Source organism: Zootoca vivipara, chromosome 1 (assembly GCF_965207765.1).
Source record: "Zootoca vivipara chromosome 1, rZooViv2.hap1.1, whole genome shotgun sequence".
Taxonomy (NCBI): Eukaryota; Metazoa; Chordata; class Lepidosauria; order Squamata; family Lacertidae; genus Zootoca; species Zootoca vivipara.
In genome coordinates this window covers 91,797,198-91,809,280 of record NC_142582.1, presented here as the reverse complement: position 1 = coordinate 91,809,280, position 12,083 = coordinate 91,797,198, and the positions used below count along the sequence as shown (strand labels likewise).

General features: G+C 44.3%; 2 protein-coding genes across 2 annotated transcripts in view; one reads left to right on the top strand and one right to left on the bottom strand.

Annotated features, from left to right (window-relative positions):
* The window catches only part of LOC132591998 (uncharacterized), a 452,388-nt gene that overhangs the window by 287,753 nt on the left and 152,552 nt on the right, over window positions 1–12,083 (top strand). The gene's annotated exons all lie outside the window — the stretch shown is intronic.
* Window positions 1–12,083, bottom strand: part of LOC118087182 (cytosolic phospholipase A2 epsilon) — a 33,851-nt gene that overhangs the window by 3,274 nt on the left and 18,494 nt on the right. Inside the window, exons 12-18 of the mRNA XM_060283017.2 lie at window positions 10,641–10,863; window positions 9,267–9,381; window positions 7,547–7,684; window positions 4,898–5,005; window positions 4,335–4,526; window positions 2,729–2,898; window positions 771–954 (exon numbers count right to left, since the gene is read on the bottom strand). Coding sequence (XP_060139000.1) covers window positions 771–954; window positions 2,729–2,898; window positions 4,335–4,526; window positions 4,898–5,005; window positions 7,547–7,684; window positions 9,267–9,381; window positions 10,641–10,863 — 1,130 coding nt within the window. The remainder of the gene's footprint in view (window positions 1–770; window positions 955–2,728; window positions 2,899–4,334; window positions 4,527–4,897; window positions 5,006–7,546; window positions 7,685–9,266; window positions 9,382–10,640; window positions 10,864–12,083) is intronic.

The following is a 12,083-nucleotide window of genomic DNA, read 5'->3' as shown; positions in this document are numbered from 1 at the left end:
TGGTGGGAAGGATTAACTTTTAGGAGGCAGGTCCATTCAACTTCAAAAGGCCAGTTTAAGTTCAGCCAACGTCAGCTAGACTTGCCATGGCAAGGCTGGCACTGGTGGTACTTCCTTTGAAGCTAGACTTCCTTAGCTGTGCTAAAGAAAATGCACAACTGTGGGTCCCAATAAGACAGGCATCCCCAAACTGCGGACCTCCAGATGCTTTGGCCTACAACTCCCATGATCCCTAGCTAAGAGGACCAGTGGTTGGGGAAGATGGGAGTTGTAGTCCAAAACATCTGGAGGGCTGAAGTTTGGGGATGCCTGATATAGGCCAATGCTGTTAGTCAGGCTTCCTCAACCTTGGCCTTCCAGATGTTTTTGGCCTACAACTCCCATGATCCCTAGCTAGCAGGACCAGTGGTTGGGGAAGATGGGAATTGTAGTCCAAAACATCTTGAGGGCCGAAGTTTGGGGGTGCCTGCAATAAGATATATGACCGAGTCCAAATTTGCAGATCTTGTCATTTCTGAGGACAGACACTTGACTCTAGTGGTTTTTAGAGGAACTTAATTGCTTCCAAAATTGTGGGGAAAATGGGTTTTCTGTGTGTCTCCCTTTCCTCTGTTATCCTATTTCTCCTCATCTGTAAACATATAGAAAATAAACCACTAAATACAGAACTGCCTTTTAAAATATAACTTTATAAGTATAATGTACAAATAATAATAATAATAATAATAATAATAATAATAATAATAATAATAATAATAATAGCAGCATACCGGGTGCTTTGTAGTAGCGAAAACTATCATTCACTTGTGGAAAAAATACTAATATTGGTGCTTCTGGATTCTCTGCATTGTCAAACAAATAGCATTCCTTCAAGTGTTTGTCATCTTCATGTATCACAGCTTTGGGAAATGGGATTCCTTGTTCTGCACAGTACTTGCATGACTGTTCCAGGGGCTAGGTGGAAAAAAGTAGTAGTAGTAGTAGTAGTAGTAGTAGTAGTAGTAGTAGTAGTAGTAATTATTTATTACTTATACTCCACCCATCTGACTGGGTCACTCCAACCACTCTGAGTGGCTAGCAATACAATAGTATGCTAAATGTGGAAAGGCTTATTCTAAATTCAGTACAGTGGTACCTCAGTTTATGAACATAATTGGTTCCGGAAGTCTGTTCATAAACTGAAGCGTTCATAAACTGAAGTGAACTTTCCCATTGAAAGTAATGGAAAGTGGATTAATCCGTTCCAGCCGGGTCCGCAGAGTACTCAACCTGAAGCGTACTTAACCCGAAGCATGGGTGTAATTGGTTCCGGAAGTCTGTTCATAAACTGAAGCGTTCATAAGCTGAAGCGAACTTTCCCATTGAAAGTAATGGAAAGTGAATTAATCCGTTCCAGATGGGTCCGCAGCGTTCGTAAACTGAAAATTCATAAACCGAGGTGTTCGTAAACCGAGGTTCCACTGTACTCCTCCTTCCTCCTTCCAAGAGCAGACACCTACCAGAACTCTCTTTGATTCTCCCTGAGAAATGCTAGCTACTAGGACTCATATGTAGGTGAGGGATCAGAGGAAATTATTTCATCTTTGTCTCTGCACAGCCTGTCCTTCGAGAAACAATGTGTTCCTTGTGTCCTTAGGCTTTGTGCTACTACCGGTAGTTTCTCCTGAGCATTCTGTGACATCGTAGCAATTCAGGTAATGTCAGGACAGGATGATTCACAGTCAGATACATTTACAGTAACCCCGGCCTCCAACTTATTCAAGGGCTTTCTCCTAGTCTTTTCTTACTCCTACAGCTTGTTTCCTGAATCAATCTTGCTCTTGTCTCTCAGCTTCCTCCCTACCTTCTTTCCTAGATGTGAGGGGCAAGGGGTATCGTGAAGCCCCTCCCCTCCTGAGTTCCAGCCCAGCCCAGAGCACAACTGAGAGCAGGGAGAGCTCCAGCTCCAGTGGGGAAACAGGAAGTGGGATCCAAGGCTCTGGCAGGGTAGAAGAGCCAGCGTCCCAGGTGGGACAGGAAGGAGGAAAGAGGGGGGGCAGACCCATCCCCCCAACTCCGGAACTTCGCAGAAAGCGTCGGGGGAAGAGGATGGGGCTCCCCAAGTTGTTATGCTGGCACAAGACGCGCCAAAAGCCATTCGGAGGTTCTGATGAAAGCTGAAAAGATGTGTCTCTGTAAATAGCTCTACCTTTAGCACTGTAAATACGCAGCACCAATAAAAAGATAAAATGCAGAGCGGTGGAGAGTCGTACTCTGAAGTAGTCCCATCCGACCACTGTGACACTAGATCTCCTCTTTCCAGTACTTTTTCTCTTCTCTCTCCTCCCCCCACAACTGAAACTTGCCTTAGATATATCCGAAGGAAGATAGGAGTTGGAGGGAAAGGATATGATATACAGTCGTACCTTGGAAGTCAAATGGAATCCATTCCAGACGTCCGTTCGACTTCCAAAACATTCAGAAGCCAAAGTGCGGTTTCCGATTTTCTGCAGGAAGCTCCTGCAGCCAATCGGAAGCCGTGGAAGCTGCGCCAGACATTCAGCCTCCGAAAATCGTTTGAAAATTGGAACACTCACTTCCGGGTTTCAATCATTCGGGAGCAGATTTGTTCGGGAGCCAAGGCGTTCGGGATCCAAGGTACGACTGTACTTATCGGTAGCTATAGCCATGATTTATGATACTCATCATCTATAGAGATGAGCAGAAGTGGAAAAGATGCATTTCTCACCAACAACTGTGACCCTGCACTGTAATTTAGATGTATGATAACGTCCGCCTTCCTCTCTTTTCTCAGTAAAGGTGCAGCGCTTGTATTGATGAAGAATCCAGTATCTACTAGTGACAAGTACTCTTCTGTTTGAGTCAGCTGATTGGGTGAAGCAGCATCGAGTATAGTACCTAAATGGCAAAACAGAATCAGTTTTAAGTGGAACAGAGTAAGCTCCAGTTTTCATTGCCACAGAGCAGTCTTCTCCAACCTGGAGTTTTCTTGGTTCCTGCTAAACTTTAAAGAAGAGCTGTACTTATAAATTTTCTCCTACAACTTCTCTTCTTCAGTTTCAGATGTTGAGTGCTTTCCAAATATTGTCTAAAGGTTCAATCATTTGCCTAAGGGTGGAGCTATGCTTTGCTTTAATAAACATAGGCCCCCAAACTAGAACTGTCCAGTAATGACTCCTAAAAATTCTCCACCAATTTTCGGGCAAAGAACTTCTCCAATGGTTTCTTGGGTGTGGGGGCTAACCATTGGCAAGTGCAATAGCACAGCTTCTATCTCTTTTCCTAAGATTTTTTGCTCTTGTTGTAGATAGCAATGGCAGCAATTGCGTGGCAGCCTGGCCACCATTTTGCATCCTACAAAATGCCCTGGATTATTCCAGAGCATTGGGGTAGGAGGGAGATGGAGACTATTCAGAGAATAGTCTGCAAAGTGGCTATCAATTTCTAGAAGAGTGGGGGGGGGGGAATCTCATTTATTTTTGAGAATATTTATATCAGGCTTCCTCAACCTCAGCCCTCCAGATGTTTTGAGACTACAATTCCTATCATCCCTGACCACTGGTCCTGCTAGCTAGGGATCATGGGAGTTGTAGGCCAAAAACATCTGGAGGGCCGAGGTTGAGGAAGACTAATTTAAAGGATAATTACAGCTCTGCTCTTCTTTAAAGGAAGCACTATCAAGTATGTGGCAATTAAACAAATAATCAAAGAGGAACCACTAACAGCAGGGATAGCCAATGTAGTGCCCCCCAGATGTCATTGGACTATAGCTCTCATCATCCTTGACCCGTGACCTCTCTGCCTGGGGCTCATGGGAGGTGCACAATAACTAGGCAGAGGCCCATTGAAGCACAGTTAGCACACAGCCACTGCCACCTAATGCCCTCAAGCCCATATTGACAATGGAAAGTCCCATAGCATGATCTAGCATGTGCACAAACTATAACACAGCATACCCATGGACTGGACATTTGGATGGGAAATTGAGTGAGGAGCCTTGGCAAGCAGTGTGCTTATTCTAAATTCAGACTGATCTCAGGCAGCCTGTTTCTACCATAGCTGCCAAGTTATCCCTTTTTTACAGGGATTTTCCCTTATGCTGAATAGGCTTCCTCGCGAGAAAAGTGAAAACTTGGCAGCTATGGTTTCTACATTAGAAAATAATAATAATAATAATAATAATAATAATAATAATAATAATTTATTTATACCCCGCCCATCTGGCTGGGTTTCCCCAGCCACTCAGGGCGGCTTCCAACAGAAAAATAAAACACAGCAATCTATTAAACATTAAAAGCCTCCCTGAATATTTAAAAAATCCCAAATGACAATACCTTTCCATCTACAGAAACTGTCATTCTCAAGGTAGCCATTGTCCAGTTGCAGACCTCTGAGAAAATTGTGGTACTGGGCAACTGATAGGCGATCAGTAAGAACATCTCTAAATGCACTGGATAGTGGTCCAGCAGGCGTGTGCAGGTGTGTCTTTTGCTCATGCGGTCGAGTGGGTAGATGAGGTTCTGTATCTACAAAAGAAAAGCAGCAATGATGTTTTTGTTTTTTTTAAAAAAAAATATTATTTATAAAATTCTGAAACTGCAATCCTTTCCAAAAGAGAAATATTTTGTGAAAGTATCTGCTCAGTCAGCAAAAGCAGAAAATCATTTTGAGCCGTCATTCAAAATAATTGTTTGCCATTAAACACACACACACAATTTAGAGCTTCAGTTGTCTAATACAAGGATGACTAAATCTGAAAACATTTAGATGAATGTGCTTACAAGGAGCCAACACTAATAATATAAAGGCAGCAAAGTTCCAAAACATTTGTTCATTGCTCACAGATCAGTTTAGAACACAATCAATAGGTCAAAGGCCACTTAGGAAAATAACTAACCAATGTCAGCTATTTGGTCTTGTGTCCACTTGTGCCAGAAGTCCTCTGAGCTGTGAGATGTATTCCAGAAATACAGCAAATTCAGGGAAAATATACTACTCCACATGCCTGTACAGTGAGGGATAATTGATAACAATTTAGCATTATTCTACTGAAAAAAATACTGTTTAATTTTTGCAGTAAATTGCACTGTTTAATAAGAGCACACATTTGCAATCTCCATGTTCAAACAGATGCATGCTTATGAAACTACGATGAAGCCAGAATGGTCCTTGCTTTTAGGAATTCCGTTTGTGCCATTGTAGCTCATGCCCCTGAGCAGCCCCATGTAGACTTTGCCTGAGGGCCTGGGTGGGAGACTTGGCATGACAGCTGAAGTCTGGCCAGCTTAGCCCACCAAGACCTGGGGCAAGTGTGCACCTGGCTACCCCCCGCCCCACTCTTCGCGGGCCTGCCCTAGAGATCTGAGACACAGCAGGAATCCTCCGTCACCATGTGGTCAGAAGAAGAGCCAGGCTGTGGGCTGCAAGGGCCCTGGAGGACTTCCAAACACTCTGCTATATGTGCTTTATCTTCTATGCACTGTGCTCAGTCTTCTCTTTGCATCACACAGCCACCCCTGTAGTAACCTCAGGCAAGGGTGGGGAGGCAGTTCTTCCTCCTCCGCCCTTCCAGTACTGCAGCCTTGCTCAACTCTGAGCACCTCCTTCCTGTCCACAGCCTCATTGGACTTAAATAGGCTACCACTGGCTGCACAATGCTCCATGTCTTGAGACACCCAAGTCTTCTGGTGCCTGGCATTGTGCTGACAATGCATCAATTGCCCTGCTGCCATTTGCCTCTGCTGTACCCACCCTTGTGTCAGCAGATTATTTGTGGCCGCTTGCCCATTCTGCTTTAATGGGTTGGCTAGGGCAAGTACAGGGTGTATTCTTTCAGTTGTGTGGGTGTGTAAACTCAGAGCATGTTTGCCTTTCTTTCCACTAATCAGGGGACTCTACTATGATTATGAATCAGAGCCAGACACCCACACAATTCACTAGTGGCATTGGACAAATCATTATCCCTTCGCAGATTATAAGCATTGTTTCAGTCCTTCCTTCATCTACATCACCTTAGCATTCGTTACAATGGAAGGAATCCTGACATAACATATGCAAAGTTATTTTAACACTTAACAAATAATGCCAGACATCAGAGTGGTGACCCAGAGTAGCTCCTGGTATAGGCCTCTGTCATGCACAAATACCCAGTGACTGAAGCTATGGGAGATTCTCTAGCCATCAAAAGCACGAGGCCTGCATCTCTTCTTTCTGCTGTGATATCATTGCATTGTGAATTTCCCTGCATCCAGAAATGGCAGCCAGAAATTCACCTGATGATATCTTGTTGGACTACATGGCAAAAGAGAGAGAGAGAGAGAGAGAGAGAGAGAGAGAGAGAGAGAGAGAGAGAGAGAGAGAGAGAGAAGCAGATTGAAGGCTGCTGTTTTCAGTGGCGGAGAACTCACTAACTAGTTTCTGCTTCAGTCTACTGAGGTCAATAGGGTGAAAGGCAGCACATCAATCTTAGTGAAGTAGACAAAGGCAAGAAAAATGCATGTGCTATGGTGAGCTAATGCCCCTCTCTCACTGGTTGTGACATATGAGCTATGAATTACACTAGGTAGTCACTGTTCCTCAGTTCCCTGTCCCATAGGAGGACAGTAGTATTGGCCCACCCTACAGTGTTGTTGGGACGCGGGTGGCGCTGTGGGTTAAACCACAGAGCCTAGGGCTTGCCGATCAGAAGGTCGGCGGTTCGAATCCCCGCGACGGGGTGAGCTCCCTTGGCCAATAAAGCGAGATGAGTGGCGCAACCCCAGAGTCGGTCACAACTGGACCGAACGGTCAGGGGTCCCTTTACTTTTACCTTTCACAGTGTTGTTAAATTACTGAGATAATCTCTGTGTAGCATCCTGAGTGCTCTAAGGTGTGCTTAAGGATTATTATTTAATCAAATAGGGGTACAATTGTATAGAGCAGGCACCCCCAAACTGCGGCCCTCCAGATGTTTTGGCCTACAACTCCCATGATCCCTAGCTAACAGGACCAGTGGTCAGGGATGATGGGAATTGTAGTCCAAAACATCTGGAGGGCCGAAGTTTGGGGATGCCTGGTATAGAGGTACCCGAACTATTGTAAAAAGGTTGTTGTAACATTAAAGATAACAGTCTGTTTCCCTTTCATTTCACATGGTCTAGTAGTTCTACTAATACTAAACAATGACTGTGGAACTGGTTGAGTGACTATTTGGTTACAGTTGTAGCTTATTGAGATGTCTAGTTTCTGGGAATCACAACTGAGGAGAGTGTTGTTGTGCTCAGGTCCTGGTTTCAGGTTTTCCACTGGCATCTGGTTGGCCACTGGCTGCCTCGTCCAGCAAGCCCTTCTTACGTTCCAGCTAGCATTTATGCCTTAAACTGACCTATCCATAGGAAAGCTAATTCATTATAGTTTTGGTGCGGGTTTGAGATACCCTACGTGCTCATGTACATTAATATGATTTTAGACAGATCATACAGCTCTGCTACTACCCATACTACATGGGCTTGATTGCTAAATCGGTTATATTATTGCTACTTTATTATTAAATGAAAATAATAAGAACCTTGCATGTAACAGATCCGAGTCTCTGGAATCCTCTTCATCAGACGTCCCATAAAGAATTCACTTCCAAAATCTTCAGCACGGACAAAAGCTCCATATTTTAGTATCCCCACTTCATAGGGTGTGAACTCAATCCATTCTGCAGTTACAAACACATTTAGAACATGAGCAAAGTGCGCTCTCTCTCTCTCTCTCTCTCTCTCTCTCTCTCTCTCTCTCTCTCTCTCTCTCTCTCTCTCTCTCCATCTATGAATTAAGACACATTTTCTTCTTTAGCTTAACTTATAGCTCACCCTGTCCAAAGAGATCACAGTGTGCAGTAGCATAACTTGATTAAATGTCATGTGCAAACTAGGTCATTGCATTATAAGGGCTTAGCCACAGTTACCTTACTTTCCTCTGTGCTTTCTAGGCATGGTCTGTGCTTTAAAGCTCCATGTCCAAGTGCTCTATTTTTTTTTTTTTTTGCTTTGGAGCCTTTACTACAAAAACCCACTCTTTATTGCTCAACTGGAGCAAATGACAATCCGTGGGAAGAAGAAGAAGAGTTTGGATTTGATATCCCGCTTTATCACTACTCGAAGGAGTCTCAAAGCAGCTAACAATCTCCTTTTCCCTTCCTCTCCCACAACAAACACTCTGTGAGGTGAGTGTGCCTGAGAGACTTCAGAGAAGTGTGACTAGCCCAAGGTCACCCAGCAGCTGCATTTTTTGCCATTTGTTGTGCCCCAGCCTTAAAGAGCAGGTTTTTGTGGGGAAAGTTCTGGTGGGAAAAAAAAAAAGAGCGCTCAGACATGGAGCTTTAAAGTGTGGACCTGTACCTGGAAAATATGGAGCAAAATGTAAGTGTGGAGAAGCCCCAACTCTGAAGCAGATCTTAGGTGGAAACTGCAAGCCAGCTAGAGCATACTCTCCAACATTCCTCAGATGAGGGACATTTCTCACTCCCCCCAATTTATTTTATTCTTTGGTAGATTTACAAAAAGAAAAACACAAACAAATAAATAAATTTTAGAAAGGGGCAAGATTAGACACGGATGCCCAAGGCATTTAAAAAATAAAATAAAATAAAGACTCCTTGTGCTCCACTCCCCCTTTCTTCCTGCCCAGGGCAGCCCTGCCCTCGGCTGGTCCCTCAGAGCCAGCACATCACACAGGACTGGGCCTTGGCAACAGCCACAGCCTCTCCCCCTCCCCCTCCTCCTCCTTATCTGCTCTCCAGCAGCTGCTACAAGCTGCCCATGGGAGGAAGTTGGCAGCAGCAGCCATGGAGAGGCAACAGGGCGCTCCCTTGCAGCCACAGCTGCCGTTGCCTGGCAGAAGTGTTGGCTCACCCTCTTCTTTAAGCTCAGTTGCGGAGGGAATTCTGGGATCAGCAGTTGCGGAACATTCCCGGTTCAGATCAGAAGCCAGGATGGCTTTTGTAATTCCAGGATTGTCCCTGGAAAAATCAGGGCACTTTGAGGGCGTGCTAGAGTGAGCTCTTTTATGATTGCAGAACAGTACTTGTTTCTAAACATCTGCAGGGACAGCATTCTCAATGGGGTTATGGTACCCACATTGCCTCTGGATTTCATATGTACCCAACTTTTACATAGTTGGTTGTGGCTTTCCAAACACGAGACATTACCAAACTCCTCCTCCCTCAATTTTTTCTCACAAAAATAAATAAATATGGAGATGAGGATCTAACTACAGATTAAAAAACAAAAATATCCTACCATTGAAATCCATAGTGCTGTACTTCTCTTTAACATTGATTGCAGTGTAGATTGGTAAAGGATTCTGGGCCTCATTAATTGCTTGCTGCTGTTCAGACAGTTTATGGTTGTCTTTCTGTGTTGATTTAAAGAAATATAAGATTGGCTCAGAAAAAAAAGAAGTGGTCTAATGCAGAGGTTTTCAACCTTTTCGAGTCCACGGCTCCAGTGGCAAAGCTGCATGCTCCGCTACCGGGGGCAGAGAGCAGGCGGGGGCATGGCTGGCGCCCTTCTGGGGTGGGGCATGATGCGCCTCCCGGGGGCGTGGCTTGACCCTCCTGGGGGCATGACACGCCTCCCGGGGGCGTAGCACACCTTCCGCGGGGGCGCGGTTCATCGCTTGCAGGGGCGTGGTGCACGTTCTGGGGGCCTGCACGCCGTCTGTGGGGGTGTGGTGCACCTCCTGACCAGACCCAGAGGCACCACTACTCACCTGCTGAGCTTTTAGCCAGGGGTTCTGCAACAAACATGCCTTTGGGAGCCATTGGCGCAAGAGGCATCAGAGGAGGGAGGGAAGGAAAGAAAGAGGGACAGAGGCCAGTGTTGCCCGCAGCACCCCTGACCACCATTCAAGGCACCCCAGGGTGCTACAATGGATGAAAACCACTGGTTCAATGTGACCCTGGCATGAAGTTGTGGGCCAAATAGACGGTTATACTGAGGAGCACCATCTCTGAGCAAAATGAAGGTTTCATTTAAGCAGCATATTCTCCATTGTTTGTTTGTTTAATGCTGAGCCTGGAGGCAGATTATTTTTTGAGGCAGTTGAGTGCAAGTTGGAAGAAGGATTATTGTTCCTGCTATATGCACTTCACCTCACTTTCGCCTCTGGCACAATAGGCTTTATGGGGGTTTTAAATTTTTTTGTATTATTTCAATTATCCACAAAACTTATTTGACCATACAGGGGCACGAGAGAACGAAATTGTGAGTGTACTATGATGGCAGCAGTGCCCTTCTCAAACCCAGTTCCTGTCAGCCTAGCTTATCCACACTAGCATCTCTCCCAACTCAAAGGCCTAGATTTATAAATGTCTAAGTTATAGCCAAATAAAATAATTCCTTCCAGTAGCACCTTAGAGACCAACTAAGTTTGTCATTGGTATGAGCTTTCGTGTGCATGCACACTTCTTCAGATACTTCTTCAGGTACAAAAGCTCATACCAATGACAAACTTAGTTGGTCTCTAAGGTGCTACTGTTATAAAATTTTGTTTCGACTATAGCAGACCAACACGGCTACCTACCTGTAACTAAGTTATATCCAGTATGCCTGGATGATCTGTGCGATTTAACAGGCTAAAAATAAACGCAGGAAGTAACAAAAGTACTGTACCCCATCATGTAACAAATATTCAATAAGGAGCCCCCATAGGTCTATACAGGATGTCTTTTGTCCCTCTTCTTTCCGCTGACGCAGCTGCCTGTTGTAATATTTCAAACGCTCTATGGAAAAGCCATCCAGCTTGCATTTGGTCACATGTTTTTTAACCTCATTGATTTGCTCATCCAAATCTTTTTTGGACCAACAAGCATCTCTGTACAAGTTTCCCATGGTCCTGAGAAAGGAAAGACATGGAAGGACAGTATGAGAACATAAGCTTATACGGTTTGGTACCTTTCAGTTGTATTGCTTGGGTGAGGGCTGCTTGATCCTAGAATCCATTTGGATGAAGTTCCTTCTAGCAACACATCTTCTTTCCAGTAGTGGTGCCAGACAGATGCCTCTAGGAAGTCCATAAAGGCAAAGGCTCTCCTGTTGTACCCTAATGATAGTATAACGTATGCTATCTCTCAACATGGGATTTCTATTTAGTGATCATAGCTACTAGCCACTGATAAACAGTTATGGAAAGAGGGACTTTCTTTTGTCTATTCCAAACCTACAAACACATTTAGTTGGCAACTTCAGATTTTAGTCTTCTTTGCATCATTACAGATTCTTGGGGAATTGATGGCTTTTAATGAAAGGGCTGGTGCCATGCTATCTTTATTGTAATTACTGATATGTTTCAAACGTATTATATATGTAAAGGTAAAGGGACCCCTGACCATTAGGTCCAGTCGTGACCGACTCTGGGGTTGCGCGCTCATCTCGCATTATTGGCCGAGGGAGCCGGCGTATAGCTTCCAGGTCATGTGGCCAGCATGACAAAGCCGCTTCTGGCAAACCAGAGCAGCAACATGGAAACGCCGTTTACCTTCCCGCTGTAGCGGTTCCTATTTATCTACTTGCATTTTGACGTGCTTTCGAACTGCTAGGTTGGCAGGACCTATGTCAATAAGACCTATATGTACATGGTCTTAATTCCATCAATGTTTAATTGTATTTTAATGATTTGGTTTTTCTATGCTTTTAGTGGTTCTTTTTTTTATCTATAAGTTTGTTTGATTCCTGTCAGGGAAAAAGGCAGAACAACAACAACAACAACAACAACAACAACAACTTTTAAACATGGAGAAATGAGGCTGAAGAACAATTGGCCAAGGATATTAATTGAATATGTACTATTACAATCTTAACCCAGATCTCTGTATACATTTATACATTACACACACACACACACACACACACACACACACACATACACACACACTCAGTGGTGCCTCGACTTACGAATTTAATCTGTTCCGAAGGCACCATCATAGGTTGAAAAATTCGTAAGTCGAAAAACGCCATTGGAAGCGCAATTTCCCATAGGAATGCATTGGAAACGAAAAAATTCGTAAGTCGGAGCAACCCTATCTAAAAATTCGTAAGTCGAAAAATCCCTATCTA